Source organism: Bombus impatiens, unplaced genomic scaffold, assembly GCF_000188095.3.
Source record: "Bombus impatiens unplaced genomic scaffold, BIMP_2.2 scf_0665, whole genome shotgun sequence".
In the NCBI taxonomy this organism is placed as follows: Eukaryota; Metazoa; Arthropoda; class Insecta; order Hymenoptera; family Apidae; genus Bombus; species Bombus impatiens.
This window is the reverse complement of record NT_177084.1, coordinates 497,768-519,414: the sequence shown is the minus strand read 5'-3', so window position 1 is coordinate 519,414 and position 21,647 is coordinate 497,768. Positions and strand designations below refer to the sequence as shown.

General features: G+C 36.0%; 1 protein-coding gene and 1 long non-coding RNA gene across 5 annotated transcripts; one reads left to right on the top strand and one right to left on the bottom strand.

The window, feature by feature from the left end:
• Positions 1–1,450: 1,450 nt before the first annotated feature.
• On the top strand, positions 1,451–21,352 carry LOC112213445. The gene is made up of 3 exons (XR_002947347.2): positions 1,451–1,671; positions 12,249–12,252; positions 21,341–21,352. It is a non-coding gene; the product is annotated as an uncharacterized LOC112213445 (long non-coding RNA).
• Positions 1,667–12,253, bottom strand: LOC100745269 (glutamine--fructose-6-phosphate aminotransferase [isomerizing] 2). 4 transcript variants are annotated; one of them, XM_024370087.2, is made up of 15 exons: positions 12,091–12,253; positions 8,142–8,249; positions 7,868–7,957; positions 7,575–7,718; positions 7,170–7,336; positions 6,801–6,942; positions 5,456–5,479; positions 4,570–4,590; positions 3,394–3,548; positions 3,074–3,313; positions 2,800–2,998; positions 2,483–2,727; positions 2,249–2,404; positions 2,017–2,145; positions 1,667–1,930 (listed from the first exon to the last, which is right to left on the bottom strand). In XM_024370087.2, exons 1-15 carry the CDS (start codon positions 12,236–12,238, stop codon positions 1,685–1,687), a joined length of 2,214 nt encoding a protein of 737 aa, XP_024225855.1. In that variant the 5' UTR covers positions 12,239–12,253; the 3' UTR covers positions 1,667–1,684. The 4 variants fall into 4 exon arrangements, with proteins under 4 accessions (XP_024225855.1, XP_024225856.1, XP_024225857.1 ...); XM_024370088.2 differs by lacking the exon at positions 4,570–4,590; XM_024370089.2 differs by lacking the exon at positions 5,456–5,479.
• Positions 21,353–21,647: the final 295 nt, after the last annotated feature.

Below are 21,647 nucleotides of genomic sequence, written 5' to 3'. Positions count from 1 at the left end.
GTCGCTGGTTAGACGGAATACCGCGCACTGACTCGATTCCGCATGTCCGACATAAACACGAGATTTACTACTGGCGCATACGCCGTCCGAACCGGAGCTTTGGTATCACTTCGATCGGCTTTTTGGCGCACGTCCAATTAGAACGATACACCAAGCATAGATCTCGAGAAATTAAAAGACAACCGAGCTTGTGCATGGTTTACGAATATTAGTTTTGTCTTTCGATTTTAACTAAAACATATTAAAATCGTAACATAATATTATATATATATATATAATACAATTATATGTCGATATAAATATAAAATGTTCTACTAAATATTTGTATATTTGTTTTTAACAATTTATTTGATACATTTATATTTCAATTATGGCCATTGACGTGTTTAAAAAAAAATTATATATTTGTTAAATGTGCATTTTCTTTTATCCAACATATATTATAGTAACTTAATATGAATAACATATATATATATATATATGTATATATATATATATGTATATATATATATTTATTATTTATATTTCCTTAGAGTTTATTTATCGCTCGATATATTGCAGAAGTTATTACATATCTTTATAGGCAAAACTATAAACGGTCGTGTTTATCTTTCCAACACCTCAAGTAATTCATATAATAATTGCATTTATTCCATGATTATATTTGAGTCGAATGAACTTTCTACAGCTAAGAGATAAGACGAGGATTTTCTACTGCATGGAACTGAAAAATTGTTCTGTAGTAAAGTTAACTTTATACAACAATTTCTTTTTAACTTGAACATGAATGTATCACATTGGTAATGAAATTCACGTATAAGTTGTTAATTTATCTTCCATAACAAAAGTGGAAGGTAAGATATCAAATTTCATATTTGTTCCTCTCTTAAATACTGTACAAAATATAAATTTCTCAAAGTATACGATAAACACCATAAAGTGAATATCGTGACGATCATCGTGTCCATAAATTATTCGTTTTCATCAATTATCTAATTCTCTCAATACATTATGGTTGCTTTTTTTCATCTACATTGAGATTTACGAGGTACACACAGCCACATACATACGCATACAAACACTTTTCAGAGTAACCACATGTAAACGTCATAGAGCACAAGTTCGCGATACAGTAACAATTTCTCTTTTTTCTACCGCAGTCTTATTCAACTTGATTATAAAGAGATAGAATCACAATTGACTTATGATCTGAAAAGCGTTACATTCTCTTCCTTTCGTATTTTGCCGATTGATATGAATATACACAACCGTTAAATGCACTGGGGTCATTGGGAACTCAATTAATGTTACCCACGTAAGGAACGTCTTCGTTGAGTTTCTTTCTTTTTTAAAGTACTCGTCTTCTATCGTAAGATTACGTATAAAGACTAACGATGGTCCAAATGGCTAACCTAAATACTTCCTAAGTCTATTTTGCTCGTATTCTAATACGAAGCTATAATTACTAAGTACTTAGAAACGTATTAAATATAGTCGATGACCATTTTCATGTTATCACGAGAATATCACGGCGTGTTTCAAAAATCGTTCCATCTGTCTTCTTCCTATCTTTCGTAATGGATAAACGCAGTTATAATAACGATATTTTCTCAATAAGTTGCTGAAATCTGAAGTTGACAACCAAGCATGGTATGCTGCGTTTTAATGAATGTAGGTTGATCTTTTATTCAACCGTAACTGATTTCGCCAAATTTCTCGGACAATCGACGTTACATCCGCGAAGAACCGCGATGTGGAAAGATAGCAATTGTAGTGGAATGACTGCAAGGATTGCTTGGAGACAATCCACTGTTTTGGGTACTTCAAGAATTCTATCAGCGAACATTTTCGTTTCTTCATCGCCTTCCTCACAGATAAGGATCGGTTTTCCATCTCTGGCAGTAACCTGTTGTAAGGCGTTTATGCATTTCTGAAAAGTAATTGTGAAATATTACGTTCGGAATTTTTTACGTTAGGTAATCGTAAGGAAAGAGAAAGTTTACGAGTTCTACTTACCACATAAACTGGATCCCTCATGACGATCATTATTACAGGCATTGAATCATCCACGAGCGCTAGTGGACCATGTTTCAATTCACCTGCCATGATACCTTCGCTATGCATATATGTTAATTCTTTAACTTTCTATAAACAAGAGAGAAATAAATTTATTCAAATAGAATAAATATAACAAAAAGAATTAATAAATAACTTAAAAGATATAATATTTAAAGCATGAACAACGTACCAAAGCTCCCTCCATACACGTAGCAAAGTTGTATCCTCTACCCATGATCAGCAAAGATTTATGTTGGAACAAAGACTTGGCTAATTCTTTAACCTTTTCATCAAGTTGGAGAACTTGACGAATGAGGTTATCCAAATTTTTCAATCCTTCGATAATCTATTGGATAAACAGGTTTACATATTGCAACATACTGTTTAAAATGTATAACGAAGTTGATTAAGAAATTAATAATACCTCTTGACGTCTACTACCAAGGGAGATTCTGTCTTCACTCATAACTAAAGCAAACATTACAAGAGAAATGAACTGGGAAGTGTAAGCCTTGGTACTAGCAACACCAATCTCAGGACCTGCGTTTATATGAACACCACAGTGTGATTCACGACAGATACTACTGCCTACCGTGTTGGTAATACCAACAATCAGAGCTCCACGTCCTTTGCAATAACGCAAAGCCATTAACGTATCTGCTGTTTCACCTACGAAGCAAGCAAGAATTATTGAATGACATTTCGTATAAATAAATCAATAAAAAATTAATTATATCTTACCAGACTGTGAGATAAAGAAACAAACGTCATCTCTAAACACTGGTGTATTCCTGTCTAAGAAATCAGAAGCCAATTCGACCATAACTGGTAGTTCAGTTAATTCTTCCAAAAGCTGTCTGGTAGCAATAGCAGAATGGTAGCTTGTTCCACAACCAATCAGCATAAGACGTCTACACCTCTTAATCTCAGGAATGTAATCCTAATACAGGATTCGTTAGATCAATATCGACTATCAATGAGAAACTACAGAAAGCTAAAATTGTTGAGAATTTACCTTGATGCCTCCCAATGTAACAGAGTTGTCTCTGAAGTTCAGACGTCCTCTCATGGTGTTCACCACCGACTCAGGTTGCTCAAAAATTTCCTTCTGCATGAAATATTCATAGTTACCCTTCATGATCTCCTGGATTTCCATCTTTAAGGTAGTAATTTCTCTTGCATGGGGATCGTCCATACATCGACGGAGTCGATGGATGCTGAGAGCACCTTCTTTCACTGCGGCTACGTCATCATCCTAATATCGCAGAAAGTTGAAATCATTGAGTTATAAAATATATATTAATTAGTAAATAAATAATAGGATAAAATGTTCACCTCCAAAAATATAACACGATTTGTATGTTCGATCACAGCACTGGCGTCAGATGCGAAGAAATATTCGACTTCTTTGTCCTCCAAGGGTTGAAATTTGGAAGTACTTTCACTGCGTGGTATAACCGGAAGTTCAGTACGACCATGTGGACGATGATCTGTTAAAAGGTACAAATTAATATTTTTTCGCCATTGAAACATATTAATAGATAATTATCCGTTATTCTTACTATATATACATCTTATATATTCACGAATCCAATATGATACATGTCATCTTTGATTAGCCTGACTAATGGTATCATACGGAATTCGAGTTGAATGAACCTCAACTTAAAATTAGAATTACACATTTATATACAAAACTTGAATAAGACGCGTGGCTGATATACCAAAAATAGCACGACGCAATCGGAACGATTAAAAGAAGGTTAAGAAATATCAGTGATTATAGTTGCCCCGTGCCATTTTCCTGTCTTTACAAGCCCCACACCAAGTTAGCCGGAAAGATGATAAGTAATACGTATAAATCAATCCTTGTTAACAACAACGCCATTAATTATTCTTGTATACCTCTAATCAACGGACGACATTGAGCAAATATGTATACGTTCGTGGAACGACGATAACAAGAGTGGCTTAACTTATAACATGACCATGACGATTGTAATAATAAAGCGATTGGAAAAGTACAATTGTTAACGTGTATACAACGCAACCGTATTAAAATATGACGACTGGCATTAAACAACTCCCGCATGACGATGGATTCGATAAACAATTAGAAAGGAATTGTTTAATTAAAGGATATCCTTAGAAGAGGAAAATCACCTGTTTAATAAACAGTTTTACAAAAAGAAGAAAAAGAAGATTTGTTTGGGTTGTGTTAGATATACTGTATTATATATTCTACCCTGTCTGCAACTGCTGTGTTTCCATGTACTGAAAGAAATGCGCATTCTGCTTATACGTACTGAAAAGCGAAGTAAGGCATGTGCCGTTTCTTTAAAATTCCACAACATACAAGCGTGTTGCGATTCGATCCCAGGCGGTTTCGTGCTTATCAAACACGTAGCGTAATCTTTTTCTTTTTTCTTTTTTTTTCTGAAGCGTGGATATGGATGAATTAACGGCAAGCAGAAGGAGAAAGAGACATATATATGACTGTAAAAGTATTACCTTGAGTGGGCGCTTCACCTTCTGCTCAAATTTGGATGCGGGGGTGACGAAAAAGAAAACAAAACAATTAGCAAACAAGTAATGCAGTAACAATAGCAATACAAAATATAGTAACGAACGTGGAAAAAAATAAGAAAACATGATGCACGCGCTGAATATATTGGTTCCATGATTGATTCGTTTACGAAATCTAGCTTTTCTAGGAAATTTAGGAGAAGATGTTCAAAATATATTTTCTTTTGTTTCTTTTTTTTTTTTTTTTTAATAAGTTCTACTAAAAAGTGTTTGAGGGAATACGTTGGACATCTTTTCCCAAAATTTTCTACGGAATCGAACATGTGTGTATAATCACAAAGCTACGAATGCACAAGCTTCTGTCGAATAGATATTTGAAATGAAAATAAATTTGACTTGAATGACTTTGACCATATTATCTTGTTGGTTCGCTATGCTTCAAAGCAATTCAAAGAATGATTAATACGGTACAGGTGTCTCATGGTGTTTCTCTGTAGTCGAGTAATATTGTGTACAAATATAATTGAGCGAATAAGAAAAAGCCAATGTATATTACTTTTGTTAGAAAGAAAGAACGAAATATCGATTATAAAGGATCCTTTATTAAAAAAGTAAATTCAATTTATAAGAATCATAGCATGTAAAATAATGTCACGAGAAAATTTATAAAACAAATATGAGAAATAAAAAGCAAAATTAGTTCGCATGCATTTCTCAAACAATGGACCTTTTGCGAGATCATTTAAAATTGTTAATTATATTTGAGACAATGAGATATACTTAAAGGACTGTTGGATTGAAATAAAATAAAAGGTCCGAAGTTGAGAGTGAAATAAGATAAGTGTAGAGTAGTGTAGAGTAGTGTATATACCTTTGTTTACGCATGGAGATTCATCTGTTGAGACGAAAAGTTGAAGAACATAACCATTGGTGTTCATGCAAAAGAAACATCATATAGTATCTATGTAAAACTTCATCACCGAGAAAGTATACATGCAGATGACTGTCTCATCGATGTTCAAGGGAACAAATAACAAATATAACTTTAATAAACAAATATTAACAACACTATTTAACAAAACAACATGCTATCTAAACATGCTTAAATATAACAAAATATTAAATATAATGAAACGCCAATTATCCGAAAATTGATCGATTACATAAATACCAAATACTTTACGTATTTATAATTCTACAAAACTTATTCTAACGTATTATAATGTAAACAATTATTATAGAAAAAACGATCATATTAAAAGGTATTAACTTCAACAGCTATATTTACATCGTAATGATTTAATACATATGCTATGTATATCATCAAAATATTTATTTTAGAGAAACACACTTTTCACACGTTATGATTTCTATGAACTCTTTTATGCAATGAACATACAAAAAGCGCGAAAATTTGATAATCAGAATAAATCTATCTATTAATTCGGATAATCGACGATTTACTGTACTATTCAGAAATAAAACATTGATTGCTCGATTACAAGCAGCTACCAAACTAAATCAAATATCCAACGCCGTGTTAAATACTTCTTAAAAGATATTTTCAGCGTAAACAAGATACTCTGGCGTTAGTATCATTTGTATGTTAATCATTGTTATTGAACAACACTCTTTGTCCGACATAAATCTACTTCAATAGAGCACTACGTTATTAAAAACACTGAAGAGAAACATAGAAAAAGGATGACGATGTAATGATGGGTCTTAGTATGTTGCTTTGAAATACGCGTTAATTACTTTAAAAAATAGACAAGCTATAGATTGAAGACACATGCTATTAATATACCTTAGGTTTAGTCCGTACACTTGACACGTAAAAGGACTATAGGGGGCTTTATTTCATTACTCTGAGAATATTTCCAGCGCAATTATTATAACCATATAGCAATCTCCTTGCCAGGAGAAAGAAAGGGTGATTATCATCTAATAATTAAAGGAAAATTCTGCTTCGCCTTCTCCTTGGAAATGATAAATCAACAAGCGTATCTATCAACAACGTATATATTTCCACCGCTCATACCAACGCTATCGACAGCACTTTAAATCGAGTAGTTCTCGGCGCCCGAGCGACCAAAAATAGCCTTGTGATCTCTTCTAAAATTTACCAAATCTCTGTATACCTTTCTCCGTAACACGCTAATACCTCAATTAAAACGCGTGTCAATCTTTGTGTCCGTTCACGTTCGTCGGCTTACCTTTTCCGTACAGGATGGGCACGTGATCGGTGGCCAATCTCGTTTTTGTCTTAATACCCACGAGCAGCGGTGATCCTCTTCTCGTCGCCACACATTCACCGGGGAAATATTTGCTCTTGAAGCACAGTGCAAACGCACCTTCCTACAATTTCAATTTTTGCTCCTCTTAATTATCTAAATATATAATACACGTGTCACTTGGAAATTTAAACAAAAATCAAATTCTTTCCCTATCTTATCGCGAAAATTATCATTAATATTATTACCGATAATAACATTATTACTGCTAATACGAAGCGGTAAAATTTACAGTTGTTCAAACAATCCTAATTCACAGACTGTGCGTCAGCTGTCGTCGATAATACCTACCAATTGTTGAACAACCTGCTCGACTAGCTCGCGGAACGAGTAACCCGGATGTTGTACCCAGAGATGGTGGATCAGCTTAGCGATTACTTCCGTGTCGGTTTCACTCTCGAAGCTGTAGCCTCTTTGGTGAAGCAACGTCTTCACTTCCTTGTAATTTGTCACGATACCTTTAGAAAGAACGTGACTTTGGAATGAAACAGGAACAATTCCTCATATAATTTGACTTAGACAATGAACGTTCGTCCAAATTATAATTCTACGAGTAATAGTATGTTATAGGTACAACTGCGAAACAAATAAAATCTACGATAAGTAGCAATCTGCTTCGACTCGTAAATATTATATGGAATAATACAATTTTCAATTTCCCATAAACACGCGGTAAGTATCAGATAATATTTATACCATTGTGCACCACAAGGAAAGCATGTTCGACATCGGATCTTTGAGGATGCGAGTTCACTTCAGATGGAACACCATGAGTCGCCCAACGAGTGTGTGCGATACCCACGTGGCTGTAAACCTTCGACTCGAAGTCGATATTGGTACCTGTAGAAAAATAATGAATTTTAGAAACTGATCATATTCGAAATAATTTCATCGTTATACTTACCTCAACAAATTTTTGTCATCCATTATGTTAAGCTATGTCATTACAATGTAAGTGGAAAGTGTAAAGTAGTATCGTATATACTTACGATAAAAGATCTCTTCCTCGAGCGCCTTGACCTTTCCCTGCTTTTTAATAATCGAGATATCCTTGCCATCGGCGCTATCAAGGGCGACACCTAAAAAGAAATAAACACGTATCGAGACAGAGTTTCTTTACTGGAATTTTTAGTAGCTTTCTATTCCCAGAAACAGAAAGTTTACGGCGAATTTGAAATTAGGCCTCTTCACGTTTTCTCCTCGATAAAGTATCGCTTTTGCAAGAAGAAATTTTCGACAATACGATCGATGATTCATCCATACCTGCCGAATCATAGCCTCGATATTCTAGCCTCTTTAATCCACCAACCAGCAGCTCGAGGATCTCCTTCCTGCTCTTCGGCGTCAAATAATTGAGATACGCAAAGATTCCTGTACAAAAAGCAAATACGTAACGTTTATTCTTCTACATATATGGGATAAAAAAGTTCAATGTATTAGAAAATAATTCGCGTTATTGCTGATTATAATTAAATGCTTTTAATCGCAATGCTTGCAATTATAATATAATGCTGAGCTTTTTATCAGCGTTTCGATACCTCCGATCATATTGCCAGACTACTAGACTTCGGGATTAGTAAGTGAAATGAATTACTCAACAACTACGTAACATTTTAAATAGACGGTTAATCAGCCTTTCCATTGGTTCTCTCACCATTCTCTAAGAGAAAGAGAACGATAGAACTACGATACATTCGACGATACAGCATTTTTCTAAACCTCTCGACATTTTCCCGCGACGCGTTCACCGCTCGAAGGTCACCACAGCGATAAAACGCGGAAACGATTCGATTTATTAACCAGTTCGTTTTCTTCGTCAAAAACCAGTACTCCACCGTATGTATATTCAATGAACTCTGGATATAGTTCAAACTGAAAATCACGTCGATGGAATTCGTAAGGTTTCTCGTTAAATACCAACTCCCACGCTAGCAATAGGTCTCAACTCGTAGGAACGAAACAGAAATGTAGCTAAATCGTAAGAAATGTTCGTCACGATGTTTCTTTTTCTTTTCCAGAATTACAGACGTGTAATTCAAGATAAGGAATCGATCTTATATTCGAAATTATTAGAACGTAGACGAAACAATCGGTTACTCTACTTTCTACCATTTTCTACTTCAGCTACTCGAAATAGATTTTCCAATTAATCACGACAAGAACAAATACAACGAAAACCGCATTCTTTCCTGCTTTTTCAACGCTTTATAATACGGTTAGCCGAGCAATACGATCGGAAACTTTCGAATCGGCTCAAAATTCCGAATGCCCCACCTCGAAGGAGCACCCGTCTATCGATACAAGAGAGGTCCGTGTTCGAGGTCCCTGGCGAAGCATTGCAAAAATGCAAAAATGCAAAAAGTCGTCGCCCGTGAACACGAACGTACACACGGAGAAGTGGCGTGCAAGTGGGAACAGGTATAATTCGAGATACACGCTTATAGGTGAAAGGGAAAGCTCGCGTATACATGAGACCGGATGAAATGGTCGTTAGAACGTCGCGTTCGGTTCTCCAATGCCAGAGAACGCGCCATTTCTCTGGTTCGTGCGTCCTGTGCTTTTTCTGAAACACGTGAATCGAATAACTCGAGTCGATTCTCTCTGACTGATAACCGCGGTAACGTTGTAGTAACGAAATCAGTTACGACATATGGCTAATTGTACGATCATCCCAGATGAATTTAGAATAAATGGACTATATTTAAGGGCTGGTTCAGGATCTCAAGGTCACGTGAAATTTATCAAAATTGAGCTCTGGAAAATTTCCAAAGATATTATGGAAGATCTATATAAGAAGAAGTAGATAGCGATGATTAGGTTAATCCTTTCGCTACCACGCGTCGTACGCGTGCGATGCGTTTTCTACAGAGCCTAGTATCGCGTATTTACGACGCATATCGTGTTTCAATTTTCTTCATGATGAATGCACGATGTCTTATTTATTTTTATTCGAGATACTCAACGAATATACATTTCTACGTATCATAGACGACGACAAAGTGTCGCTGATGTGACATTGGAACACATTGCTTTTGGTTATTTTTTTTTTTTTTTTTTAGGTACTATTGCACATACAGTTGTTTAAAAAATATAGGATATCGGATTTTGTGCAGGTAGCCACACGACCGAAATCAGATACCGTAACACGATACTCGCAAATCGCTCGGAAGCTCGAAGAGAAAAAAGACGTAAACGTAGATGTTCTCGTCGTCGTTTATTCCGTCGGCGAAAGTCGTATATTAACATATATATCTTATATATGTAAGAATACGCACGAGTAGTTCGCAACAAGAAACTATCTACTCGCAACCCAACGTGCCATATTCGTATCTGACGCATTCTAAATGCCGCTTGGATCGTCTACTTAGCATTCTTTATTATTATACAGGGTGGTTGGTAATTGGTGGTACAAGCGAAAAGGGAGTGATTCTACGCGAAAAAAGAAGTCGAAAATATAGAATAAAATTTTTTTTTTAATTTTTCCATCGAGACAACGATCTACAGTGAGATCCGTTATAACGAGACGCGATAAAATGCACGCGTACCGAACGAAAATTCAAAGTCGATTTTCTCGAAAACAAAGCCTCAAACGAAAAATTTTTATTCTATATTTTCGACTTCTTTTTTCGCGTAGAATCACCCCCTTTTCGCTTGTACCACCAGTTACCAACCACCCTGTATATGTCAAACTGTATGTCGTATTACGTAAAATTTGGAGAATTCGAAGTTTTGGTCTGCCAACAACTTCGATAGCAAGTATTCTTTTTAGAAAACTTGGATGACTGTATTGCAAGTTTATCAAAGTTCGATGAAACTTTTTATTTAAATTTTTATCTTGAATAGATAATCGTGACAACATTGTATAGCGTTACATTAAGCGATACACGATCCGCGATTCGATCGTTCCATGTGCAACCTTATCGGTTGCGCGCTGTCTTAGCGCGGGAATTTAAGACTATGTATCGTGTTTGAAATGGCGCGGTCGTCCTCGATTTAGAAAGCCATCGTGGCATGATCGACGCGTTAATCGTTTTTCACGGTTCAATTTTACGTAATGGTAGTTGGAATTTGTAGTTTCTTCTAAACGCACAAAAATCAATTCTTTGCGGTCTAAGCAGCATTCGACGTTTTACCATTTCCAACCAACTATTTCGTATATAATTAAACCACATTCAAAGGAATTTCGTAAATATTTTATTAATAATACGTATCTACCTACCAATAATATAACAGAAAACAACATATTTCATTGACATGTTGTGCTTGACGGATGAAAATGTAGGATTGGCCTGAGACTCGAATCAATCGATCGCTGTATCTTTCTTTAGTTCGTTAGTGGAAACGATTAAGTTTTATTAAAGAATAAAGAACACGTTAATATGATAAAATATATTGTAACAAGAGAGCAGACATTGCCTATGTTTACATTTAAAAAATTCGAAAAAGTAATTGTTCCAGGTATTTTGTTCTTATCGATCCACATCGACTGCTGCAGCAAGTTTTCTTTATTGGAATCGATAGAAACCGATGGCCGCGGACTTTACGACCTCCGACAACGATAATCGCGAAACGAACTACGTTGAAATCCTGTGGAAATCGCGGCTGTGATAAAGTTTACGACAAGTAGTAAATGTCCTGAACCTTACACCTCGCCATCATGTAACTAATTTAACGATCGTCCCGTTCCGCCTTTGAAAATAAACAGTTCTGTCAAGCGTGATCGACCATATTTAACACAGTTCAGTGTTTAAAATCTAACGATAACAATAAAAAATATCGATAATTGGGTATCTTCGTCACGTCGAGGTAATACAGAGAATCACGGCAATCTAAAGTAAAAGGAGAAACGCGAGATACACTTTATAAGCCACAGCTATACTCTGCTATAATACTTTGATCAAATGGGATATAAAAGATATACGCCACGATAGGAGGATCACAGAGTAAAATAGCGAAAATATCGAAGAACGTTTAACACCCATTGACACGTCTTATTTCACTCGCAGCAGAGTTACCAGCGCCAGCCTCGCAGAGAATGAATATTTAATAAAAGAAAGATTAAAAGATTACGGATGTAGAAGATGAAAAATATTATTAAGGATAATTATTTGAATTACCGCCCATCACCAGCGAGAGAAGTAACGACCAGAATCGACGTAAAGTAAGAAAGAAAGTCACCGGTCGGAGTAACTGTCACCGTGGAGGAACTTACGAAAAGCGAAACAATCGCGAGCGTATAGTGCATCGGCGAGTAGACGTAACTTGATTTTGTGTAGAGTTGACAATAGACGATCGAGTGATCGGTGACGATTAGATTGCGGGCTGCAATCGTCGATAAGCGAACTTCCTGATAGAAACATCCTAGCGAAGCTTTGTACAATAAAAAACGAAGAATAGAAAGGAAAGATTATAACAGTAAGAAGATTACGAAGTACCTTTGCGAAAGGAAACGAAAAAATATTTTTTATCGAGATAAGCTCGATCCTGTTAATCTCGCAAGGCCTTCCCCTTCGCTAATCAACATGCCGTGCAGTTTACTTAAAATTTCACTAAACTCCAAAGATAATATGTACGACGGAAAGTAATTACTGCTTCTACATTTTTCATCCTATAAGCCCATTTTTTTATATCGCTATCGTGTAGTATATCATGTCTTGTTGCTGTCGGGATAAGAAAAATAATCGCCGGGCGGAAGTTATTTCGATTTTTAATCATTTGCTGCGTTTAATCTTCTGATAAAAGATCGATAACGATGAGGATTATAGATTTAGCCTCATTCGATTCTATTCTCGAGCACTTACTTCCAGGTATTCGCCACTTTTTTTTTCTCCGTTTTTAACTTACAATGACGTACAATGAAAGACGTTTCATGTTACAACGCACATTATCCGATATAAAATTTTATAACGACGATAACTTCAACAAATCTTCCAATTCACACGTAGTACACGTCCTTCCTGAAACGATTTTGGGTTACTGTGAGTTGGAAAACTCCTTAATCGGAATGCGCTTCGTGTTCGCGAAGGAAATCGAGCGACTGGAATATGAACGAATAATCGGAATAGCCGATCTTCTCCGACCTACTGACACAAAACGATTCGAATGGCCCAGGAAATCAACGAAAGGTCGCTTGGTAGTCGTACTAGCGGTATGTAGAATCGATTCCAATTCGATCTTCTTGATTTCCATAGACCTTGAGCCATCTGTAATCCCTCGACACACGATATAGCCGATTCTTTCCTAGGATACTTCTTCAATTGCAACCGCAATTGGAACGTAGCTATTTTATTGTCGTTTGATTTTGTTTCGACGATCTGAATAGAGATCTGTTCGATAAATCAGCGATCGTATAACTCGAGTGGTTTGCATCTTTTCACGTACGATATATGAGGAAATTTCTATTCGAATTCTATTTCCGAATTTACCCAAATATCGTCTGTAATGACAAACGAAACGTTTTGTTCATGCAACAGTGAAAGACTTAAAAATGGAAAATTGTTTAGGATGCGTGTAACAAAGATATGGAAACTGTTCAAAGTATACCTATATTATAATACTTAGAGAGTGAAACGAATAACGAAACTATTAATTTATACAAATATCTGTAGTTTAATAACCAGCGATAAGATGATTTCAAGCTCCTGCAATGAAAATTCATTAAACGAAGAAACATATACCTCGAACTAAAGCTCGATCAATGTCGTTAAATCGATCTGTATTATTGTTCCTCGAATAATCTCGAAATGTGCGAATTTTGCACCTTTTCAACGGTTATAGAGTGTCGATAAGTAGAAAAGTGTTTGCAGCTTCTTGCGATGAAAATTTATAGATAAAGAGAAACGAAATAGTGCCGATGCACTTAAGCCTGGGAAATAAACGACGAACGAAAAGACAATTTATAGGCAATTTGTTCGCCAGGCGAATCGAATGAAATAGCGGATAAACGGGTGAAAGGGAAACCAACGAGATTCTATGTAGAAAGAGGAACCATAAACGAATTCCTACCTGTGGGGATAAACGGGTTATTTTCGTCGTGAGTCGAACAAAATTTCTGCTCTTAGAATTCCGTGGACGTAAACAAAAATCAGGTTCTGGCTTGTGGCGAGGCCACGCGTTTGAATTTTCGTGAGGAAGGTAAAGGTAAACTGGTGTCGCCTGGAGAAAGGATTCGCCAAGTCCTGCGTAAAGTACTCGAGGATAAGAAGAAACTTGACCGTTGTTACTCGCTTAAAGTTACGAATCTTCCCATTTAAACAAGCGTTTCCATTTTATCGCTACAAAAAGCCTAAGTTATCTGGATAAATTTTGACTTTATCATGCTAGAGAGCAACAACCGTATATTACGATTATGATAATATGCCTAAAAATTATCAGTAGATTTCCAAAATCCCTGACGCATCTATAGATAATCTATCGATGAAATAATTTCATTATTATGTGAGATATAAGAGTAATAAAAAAGAAGCGTTTATGGTTCTAGCGGAATGTTAATGATCGATAATCAGGACAGTCGTGTCTTGAAAACGTAAGTACCGGGTCTTCATCGGGGATCGTTTTATAATAAAACTTCGGCCTTGATTTACGCAGGTTTATTACATCTTTACGTTAAACACACGTTCGAGATATGCCAAAAATGAACTCAGATTAAAATAAAATTCTATGAATAAATTGCAGTTTGAAAATCGATACGCAGTTACGAAGCTGGCCTTTGTAATGGTCAAACTACTATGTACGAGAATTGTTTCTGATCAGTATGGTTCGTCATTCGTTTGTACAAATTCGATCATTTGACCAAATTTGCATATTGTAATTGCACAAATCGACGGAAGTATTTATATCTTTAATCGATAATATACATATGCTTGTGACATTGGGCAAGCGTGCCACATCGAAATTAATAATTTTTTATCTTTCTAATTCGTTTTTCTCCGTTATAGTATATAGTAGTACGTAGTGTTACTATACATGTTTATATATCGTTGAATATGTTTTTTAACGTGGTGTACGAATATATAAATAAGATATATGATTGCTTTAGAAAAAAAGTCACGGCCTTGAAATTTTTGAAAAATTGATGCAGAGTAAATTTTTTTCTCTGATATCGTATTTTCAAGTAACTAAGAAATTGTTCCACATGTTCGCAAATAACAAATTTATTTAGATATTGCCTTGTTTCTTATTTTACAGCCTCGTATGATGAAAAAGAAAAAGAGATTTGAAAAATGAAATAACAACAATGAAACAACCAACACTTTTATCGGAATTACAGATTAATTCATACGCGTAGAATTAATTGTGCATCGTAGAGCAATGCGATGTAGTTAATTAAAGCAATTCACCTTATTCTCTATATGTCACAATGCCTACGTTTGCCAATTGCTTTCTGTCGTGTAGAAAATGTAGCAAAGTCTTAGTGTTGCCAATTGAAGATTATCAGGTTCGTCCATTAAATAGCGACCAATTAAGAAGATTTCTCGAATTTTCTTAAACGTGACTGACGAGTCTGACCGTACCAATAGATCGTTCGTATTGCGAGTGTCTCAGCTTCTACGACATGGAAATTAACTTAGAATAGAATTAAATTGAGGCAAAGACAAAAGAACAAATATTCCGTTTTATGAATGGAATAATTTGTGCGAACAATCGCGAATGTTTTGAAAATCCCGCTACATCTACGTCAAGTAGTCACTCTGAATTAAACATTAGTTCGACCCGCCGTTTAATTGTGAGGGAAATTGTGGTTCTTTGAAAAAAGCCGCGTATCCAATAAGAAAAACGCAGCATAATATGCAAGATCTTAACTCGTTTGTCTTGAAGCAAATAGAAGGTTCTCAAGTACTTATATCAGATGTAGTAATATTTTCAAAACATTCGCGACTGCCCACACAAATTATTCCATCCGCAAGACGGAATATTTATTCTCTTGCCCTCGCCTCAATTTAGCCCTATTCTAAGTTTATTTGCATGTCGGAAAATCTACGACTTAGTTTCACCTAAGTCTACGCTGATATACAATTGTCCGCAGACACGTGTCGCAACCAATCAGTATCCGTGCAATTTCTTGCAAGTCCGCGCAAGGATAGATGCGATTTGCTGCGGCACGTTTCCTGTCCACGACCATCTGCCAGCGTAAACTTAGCAGTAGAATACGAACGATTTATTCAGACAGTCAGACTCGTCAGTTGCGCTTAAGAAAATTCACGAAATCTTAATTGGTCTCGGGCAAAGATCATTGATCAGACAGGATAATCTTCAATCGGCAAATGTAGGCGATTAAGACATTGTCTTACGTAACTACTTTGCGTTACCTTACCATGAACAATCGATTCTACACCTACGAATTAATCGTGATATTAAATAATTAAAAAACTGTGAACACGATGGAAGTATCGGTCGTTTCGTTGCGTTCTTCAAGTCTGTTTTTCCTCTACACGATACCAGGTTCATACATACATATATATATATATAGGTACGTATATACGTGCCTGTGCCATACACACGAGGCCACGTCTAAATGTCACGTGTAACTGTCCTGTAAAACGCTGCACCCTCTCACGCCAGCGTCAGGTTCGCGACGAGGAAACTTTCACTCGTCGTTGGTCGCGGGCACGTCGACACTCCGGTGTCAGTATCGATAACCACATTCGATTAGGCTCTATTGTAAGACCACGGGTGTCGACGAAACGCAGCGTTATAAGGATACACGGCACGCCATGCAAACGTGGACCACTTTATTCCGGTAAACTTTCAATGAACTTTGAGAAGCGTGAGTTACGGGCTCGCACTGAGTCACGTTGTCTCGTTGCAACACTCCATGGACAGTCTTATTACCCGCTAGAACGTAATACGGCGTCTATATGCTTCCGTAATTTGGTGGAATGCAGTTTTGAAACAGGCATTTGGTAATCACCGCGAGGATTATAAAGGAAGGAAATAAATAGCGATCGTTAGTTTCAGTTAGTTGGATTTCTCTGGCAAGGAAAGCATTTTTTTAGAGGAACGTTGTTAGATTTGGGGATTCTGGAAATTGTAGGATTTGTGGGAATTTGTAAGTTTGAATAAGATTGTGCAATTTTGGAAGATTACGATAAGTAGGATAAAGTTTGGTAGTCTTCACGGAATGGTTTGTAATTTTAGGATCCAGATGAAATTTTGCAAACTTTGCGATCCGTAAATTCAGTCTTAAGAAATTTTCAAAGATCGATATCGTGGAAACTCTATGCGAAACAATGTGAAAGCAACTCGGAATATTATTGCTACTCGTTTCGTTTGGATGAATATTTTTGGAAAAACTGGATGACCTAATTTGAAATTCTGCAATATTGTTTTGTTGGTTTTCGCAGAATAATATTAGAGGTCTTCGTCGAATCTTGTATAGTTCCGTAATTTGCCGGTAAATCTTCAACGATATTCAAAACCAAGTTCTATATATTAAAAATATTAATATTTCATACTCCATTACTTCAACTCAACCTCCAGCGCCTACACGCGTCTCCAACAAAGTGGTTGGTGGTAATCTGTGACCGGGGATTTCGCAATTCCGTAATCGAGAAGAGTCTTTCTCCTTCTGCCACAACTCTCTCGACACTCCTCCCATTTCTCGCAATCTTAACACAACGATTCGAAGAAAGTTAATTCCTAAATGTAATTACCAAACGAGTCAACCTTTCGAAAAAATCTCGATGTTGCAATTCTCTTAGCAAAGATCTCCCGATGGCTATTGAATAATTTTAGAGGAATAAAATCTCGTTTCAGTTACGTCATAAGTTGTCCCTCTAAATTTGTCTACTACCAAAGAACGCTGATACTTTTACAGATTTGACAAAAATAATCAGTCAATAAATATACAGCGAAAAGAAGACTGGGAAAGTTGTATCAACGATTTCCTATGTTTTCTATTCAATTTTATTTCATTCAAAACCAAATTCCTTTTATAAATTTAAAAGAAATATGATCAGCAAGTACCTGTAGATCGAAAAAGAAATTGGAAAAGTTTATTAGAAATTTTATTTAATTCGAAACCAAATCAAATTCATTTCAATCAAGTTGAAAGTTGAATAATCGACATTATGTATTATAGTAAATTATACCAAAGCATCCAGGTAAAAAATATGTTAATTTTTCTCAATGATTGCAGGATATTAAGCGTCAGACGTAAACAGTGAGGTCGTTGACCAGTCACGATCGTGGCTCGATCGTTCGAAGGAAAAGTGGAAATGGAGGTGCGTACCTGGGAAACGCGTTCGTGCCTGGAGAACAATATTGGTTGGCACTGTCCACGAAACGTACAACTTGTTAAAGCTAGACAAAGGCAACATCGGTCTAGAAATTTATCTAAAAGCTATAGTCGAAGTTAAAAGGCGTCTGCCGTGTTTCTGTCGGTGTGTCGAGTTGACTGCTTAATTAAATCGAAGCTTTGTAATTAATTCGATCTACGAAGCGTTCGACGAGTCTGCAAATACTAAAGACACGCTGCCAGAGTGTAAATATTCATCGACTCTATGTCGTTTTCAAATAAGAATACTATTTGAATAATAGCACGAAAAATTGAGAATATTAAAAAAAAAATGACACGACTCTATCAATAGACGACGCGGCAGTGATATCATAATCAGAAAATTTATTAATTCGTCGATCATGAATATTGATTTTCAACGAAGTCAACGGCTTTGTCGTATGCTCGATAAAATTGTAAATCGGCCGAAAAAAAAATAGATAAAATGCAACATTGACTCACAGTGAATTAATTAATTTCGGATAATTTATGATTGAATAGATACTGTTAGTCTTTAACGAAGAAGAAGTGTTACGAGCGTATTGAATTCTTTTCTTCGATTCGATTACCGAAAGGGACTAACTTTCGCCGTGACACGTGAACGATTAAAGAAAAAGAAACAACATATTACACGGTAGAAGAATGACGCAAAAATCTTTCGTAACCGCGTCCTGCCTTTCGATGATTTTTCGTCGCGTCACAATGTAGAACCTGCGACTTTACGATAAGGCGTCTCTTGAAACTCGGAGAAATTCAAATGTTATAACCGTTCCCATTAAAAAAAAAAACTCATTACTGGTAAATTGATACGATCAACATACGTAAACAATTGCATCAAATATTCATGTATAGGATAAGAAGTAATAAAAAGCTTCAAAAAATGGCGCCCTTTTTTAAGAAACTACGAGGGAGATCTTTTAAAGAACTTATCTTTTTGGACCATTCTAAGCAATTTGTTCTTTTTCTTTTCTCAATTTCTGTAATCTTTGTACTTTTAAATTACTCAGCTACCGTGGCAGCTACGTATTTCCTTGAGGCAAATTTATAGAAGGAAGATAATTAAACACTGATATACCCAAGGCTGTCACGAAGAAAAAATATGAACCGTTAATTTCCCCTCGCGCAGGTGAATGCCAATTGCAACGCAGATTCTCGGAACTTTTATCTCAGGAACCACCAAAATCCATCTATTTGTTCGCTGATGTTAAAATACTAAAATTATCCATATTATTCTTTAATTCCGGACTTTTTTAGACTATCACTTTATCATGTGTGATAACGATTACTGTATGTCACTGTTAGATTTCAGCGTATTATAACTATATTCGTACAACATTTGTATTTAATAACGTTATCTTCCACTTCTTCTTATCGAAATAAAAATTTTAAACCGATCCGCGGCCTTGTGATCGCCCCTCATGCAAATCCAATAGATTTTGACGATCAATGAAAAATATACTAATGTGCTGTGAAAATATTAGATCCGATAGATCGCGTCTAGTCTTTCTAAAAAGTCTTTCGTTAAAATAATCAGTCAATTTTAATAAATGTACACCTGACGTAATAATTCGTTAATATCCATCAAACGTACAATTAATACTATAATCCTAGCATAATGTGAAATTAGTTGTCAATATGGAAAAATCATAATTTCTCATTTTGTAAAAATTTGCTTGAAAGCAGCGAAACGGTTAGGAACAAAATTCTACGCTCCGTTTGTCGCTTTCTTTAATTCCGGAAATGGGAAATTCGAAACGCGCGAAAGATCCCGCGTTGTTATTCCAATACTTCGTGTGCTTGATATTAACGTACTAACGAGCCTCGATTTACCGACGAGCAAACATTCGATCTTTTAAATGCTCGTCCTTCGTCTTTGACCGACACGGCAACGTTTCGATCAGCAAACGCGAATATTAGATGTGCCAGATGTTGAGCCAAATAGAATTGTAGAAGAAACATGCCGGTGGCGCATTTGCACAGGCTGAAACGTTACTCTGCACTCAAATGACCTGTCAACTAGACTTTTCAACCGGGCTTATGCAGATGTACACTTTCATCGTGGAAACATTTCGATCGAACGATCCGTCGATCGAATTATGATAGAAAAAAAAATGTCAAATAGAAAACATAGTTCTACTCACCGCACATGTTGTTTCTGTTGTCGAATACCCGCCACGTAAGTTAATCGGATTAAACGTAAAGTGGAAAGCGATCAGAATGTCACTTGCTAACTTCGTATTGCTCTGAGTTACTGTGAATCACAGTCTGAGCCTCACTACAGCGTGCTCCTGTCTCTTATGACATGAGATTTCGTATAGGTATGGGGTACAATCACAATTACATCCGGCTCGTACGTGTATGTAACGCTATTGGGCCAAACCATTGACAGTGAACGCATCATCTGCACGCTGACGTATATGATTGTATACAGTAGTATACTACAGTACAACACAGCTTTGGAAACTTCAGTAGAGAGGGCGAAACTCTTACGAGCTAGAAAATGTTTCTCAAATAAGGCGCTTCAATCAAATTGTTAGGCTTCGTCGTGCAGCGCGACTTGTGTCTGCAACCTACAACACGGCCGCGTGTACAACAAAACTCTTCTCTATTATGTAAATCTACGTTTACTTAAACAAAATTCATCTGCACTACATGAAATACTGTATATTTACTTTAAATAAATTAAATTATGTTATGAAAAGTAGTTTACTTTACATTCTTTATCTTTAGTGGTAAAGATGGTGAAGATGGCGTTAATTGCAAAAGTTTAATAAATCGATCCCAGCGCTATGGCTAGCGGCTGATTTGTAAAGCACGCCTTCGGATACTAAAAGCGTTACTCCTACCACTGGAGTTTCCAGATCTGTACATACGAACGTAATGTCGTATCGCAAGTAAGGATTTCGACACGTTGACAATAACACAGAAACTCGTGATTTTCCCAAACAATACATGCGACAAACTCTTTACGAATGTATATAACGTAGGAACGTATATTAGGAATGAGATAATATCGGTGAAAACTATTAATTAAACTAATATCTCAAAACAGACACTCGGAGAATCACTCAAGAATCATGAATGAACGAACTGTCAGAATCGCCTTTTCCATTTAGCTTCGTATCTTTTATTATAAAAGTGACAACATAAATTTTGTAGATTAAACACACGTTCGATTCGTTGTAAGAATGAATGAAGCACTGAAATGTTTGGAATCGATCCTTGTTGACTTAATTCTTATCCACACTGCAGACTGCAATAATACGCAACATAGAGTGCGCTAGCTATCGGTAACTGTACCTATCGATAATTTAGATAACACGTATCTAGATTTTTTAAATTTTTAATTTTAATTATTATTAAGTACACCATTGATCTTGATATATGTGATAAAATATCGAAAATGCATAATTAAATATAAGAAAGTATATTTGTTACCATGTAAGACGTTGTCCACACAATTATTTACGAGTTATTCGATGATAGTATTTGAT

Coding starts and splice junctions, on each gene's coding strand:
- LOC100745269 (XM_024370087.2), bottom strand. CDS start 12,238: ATGTTTCTATCAGGAAGTTCGCTTATCGACGATTGCAGCCCGCAATCT. Junction 7,719..7,867: donor CGAGGAAGAGATCTTTTATC/GTAAGTATATAC, acceptor ATTTTTCTACAG/GTACCAATATCGACTTCGAG. Junction 3,549..4,569: donor AGGTGAAGCGCCCACTCAAG/GTAATACTTTTA, acceptor ACCTTTTAACAG/ATCATCGTCCACATGGTCGT.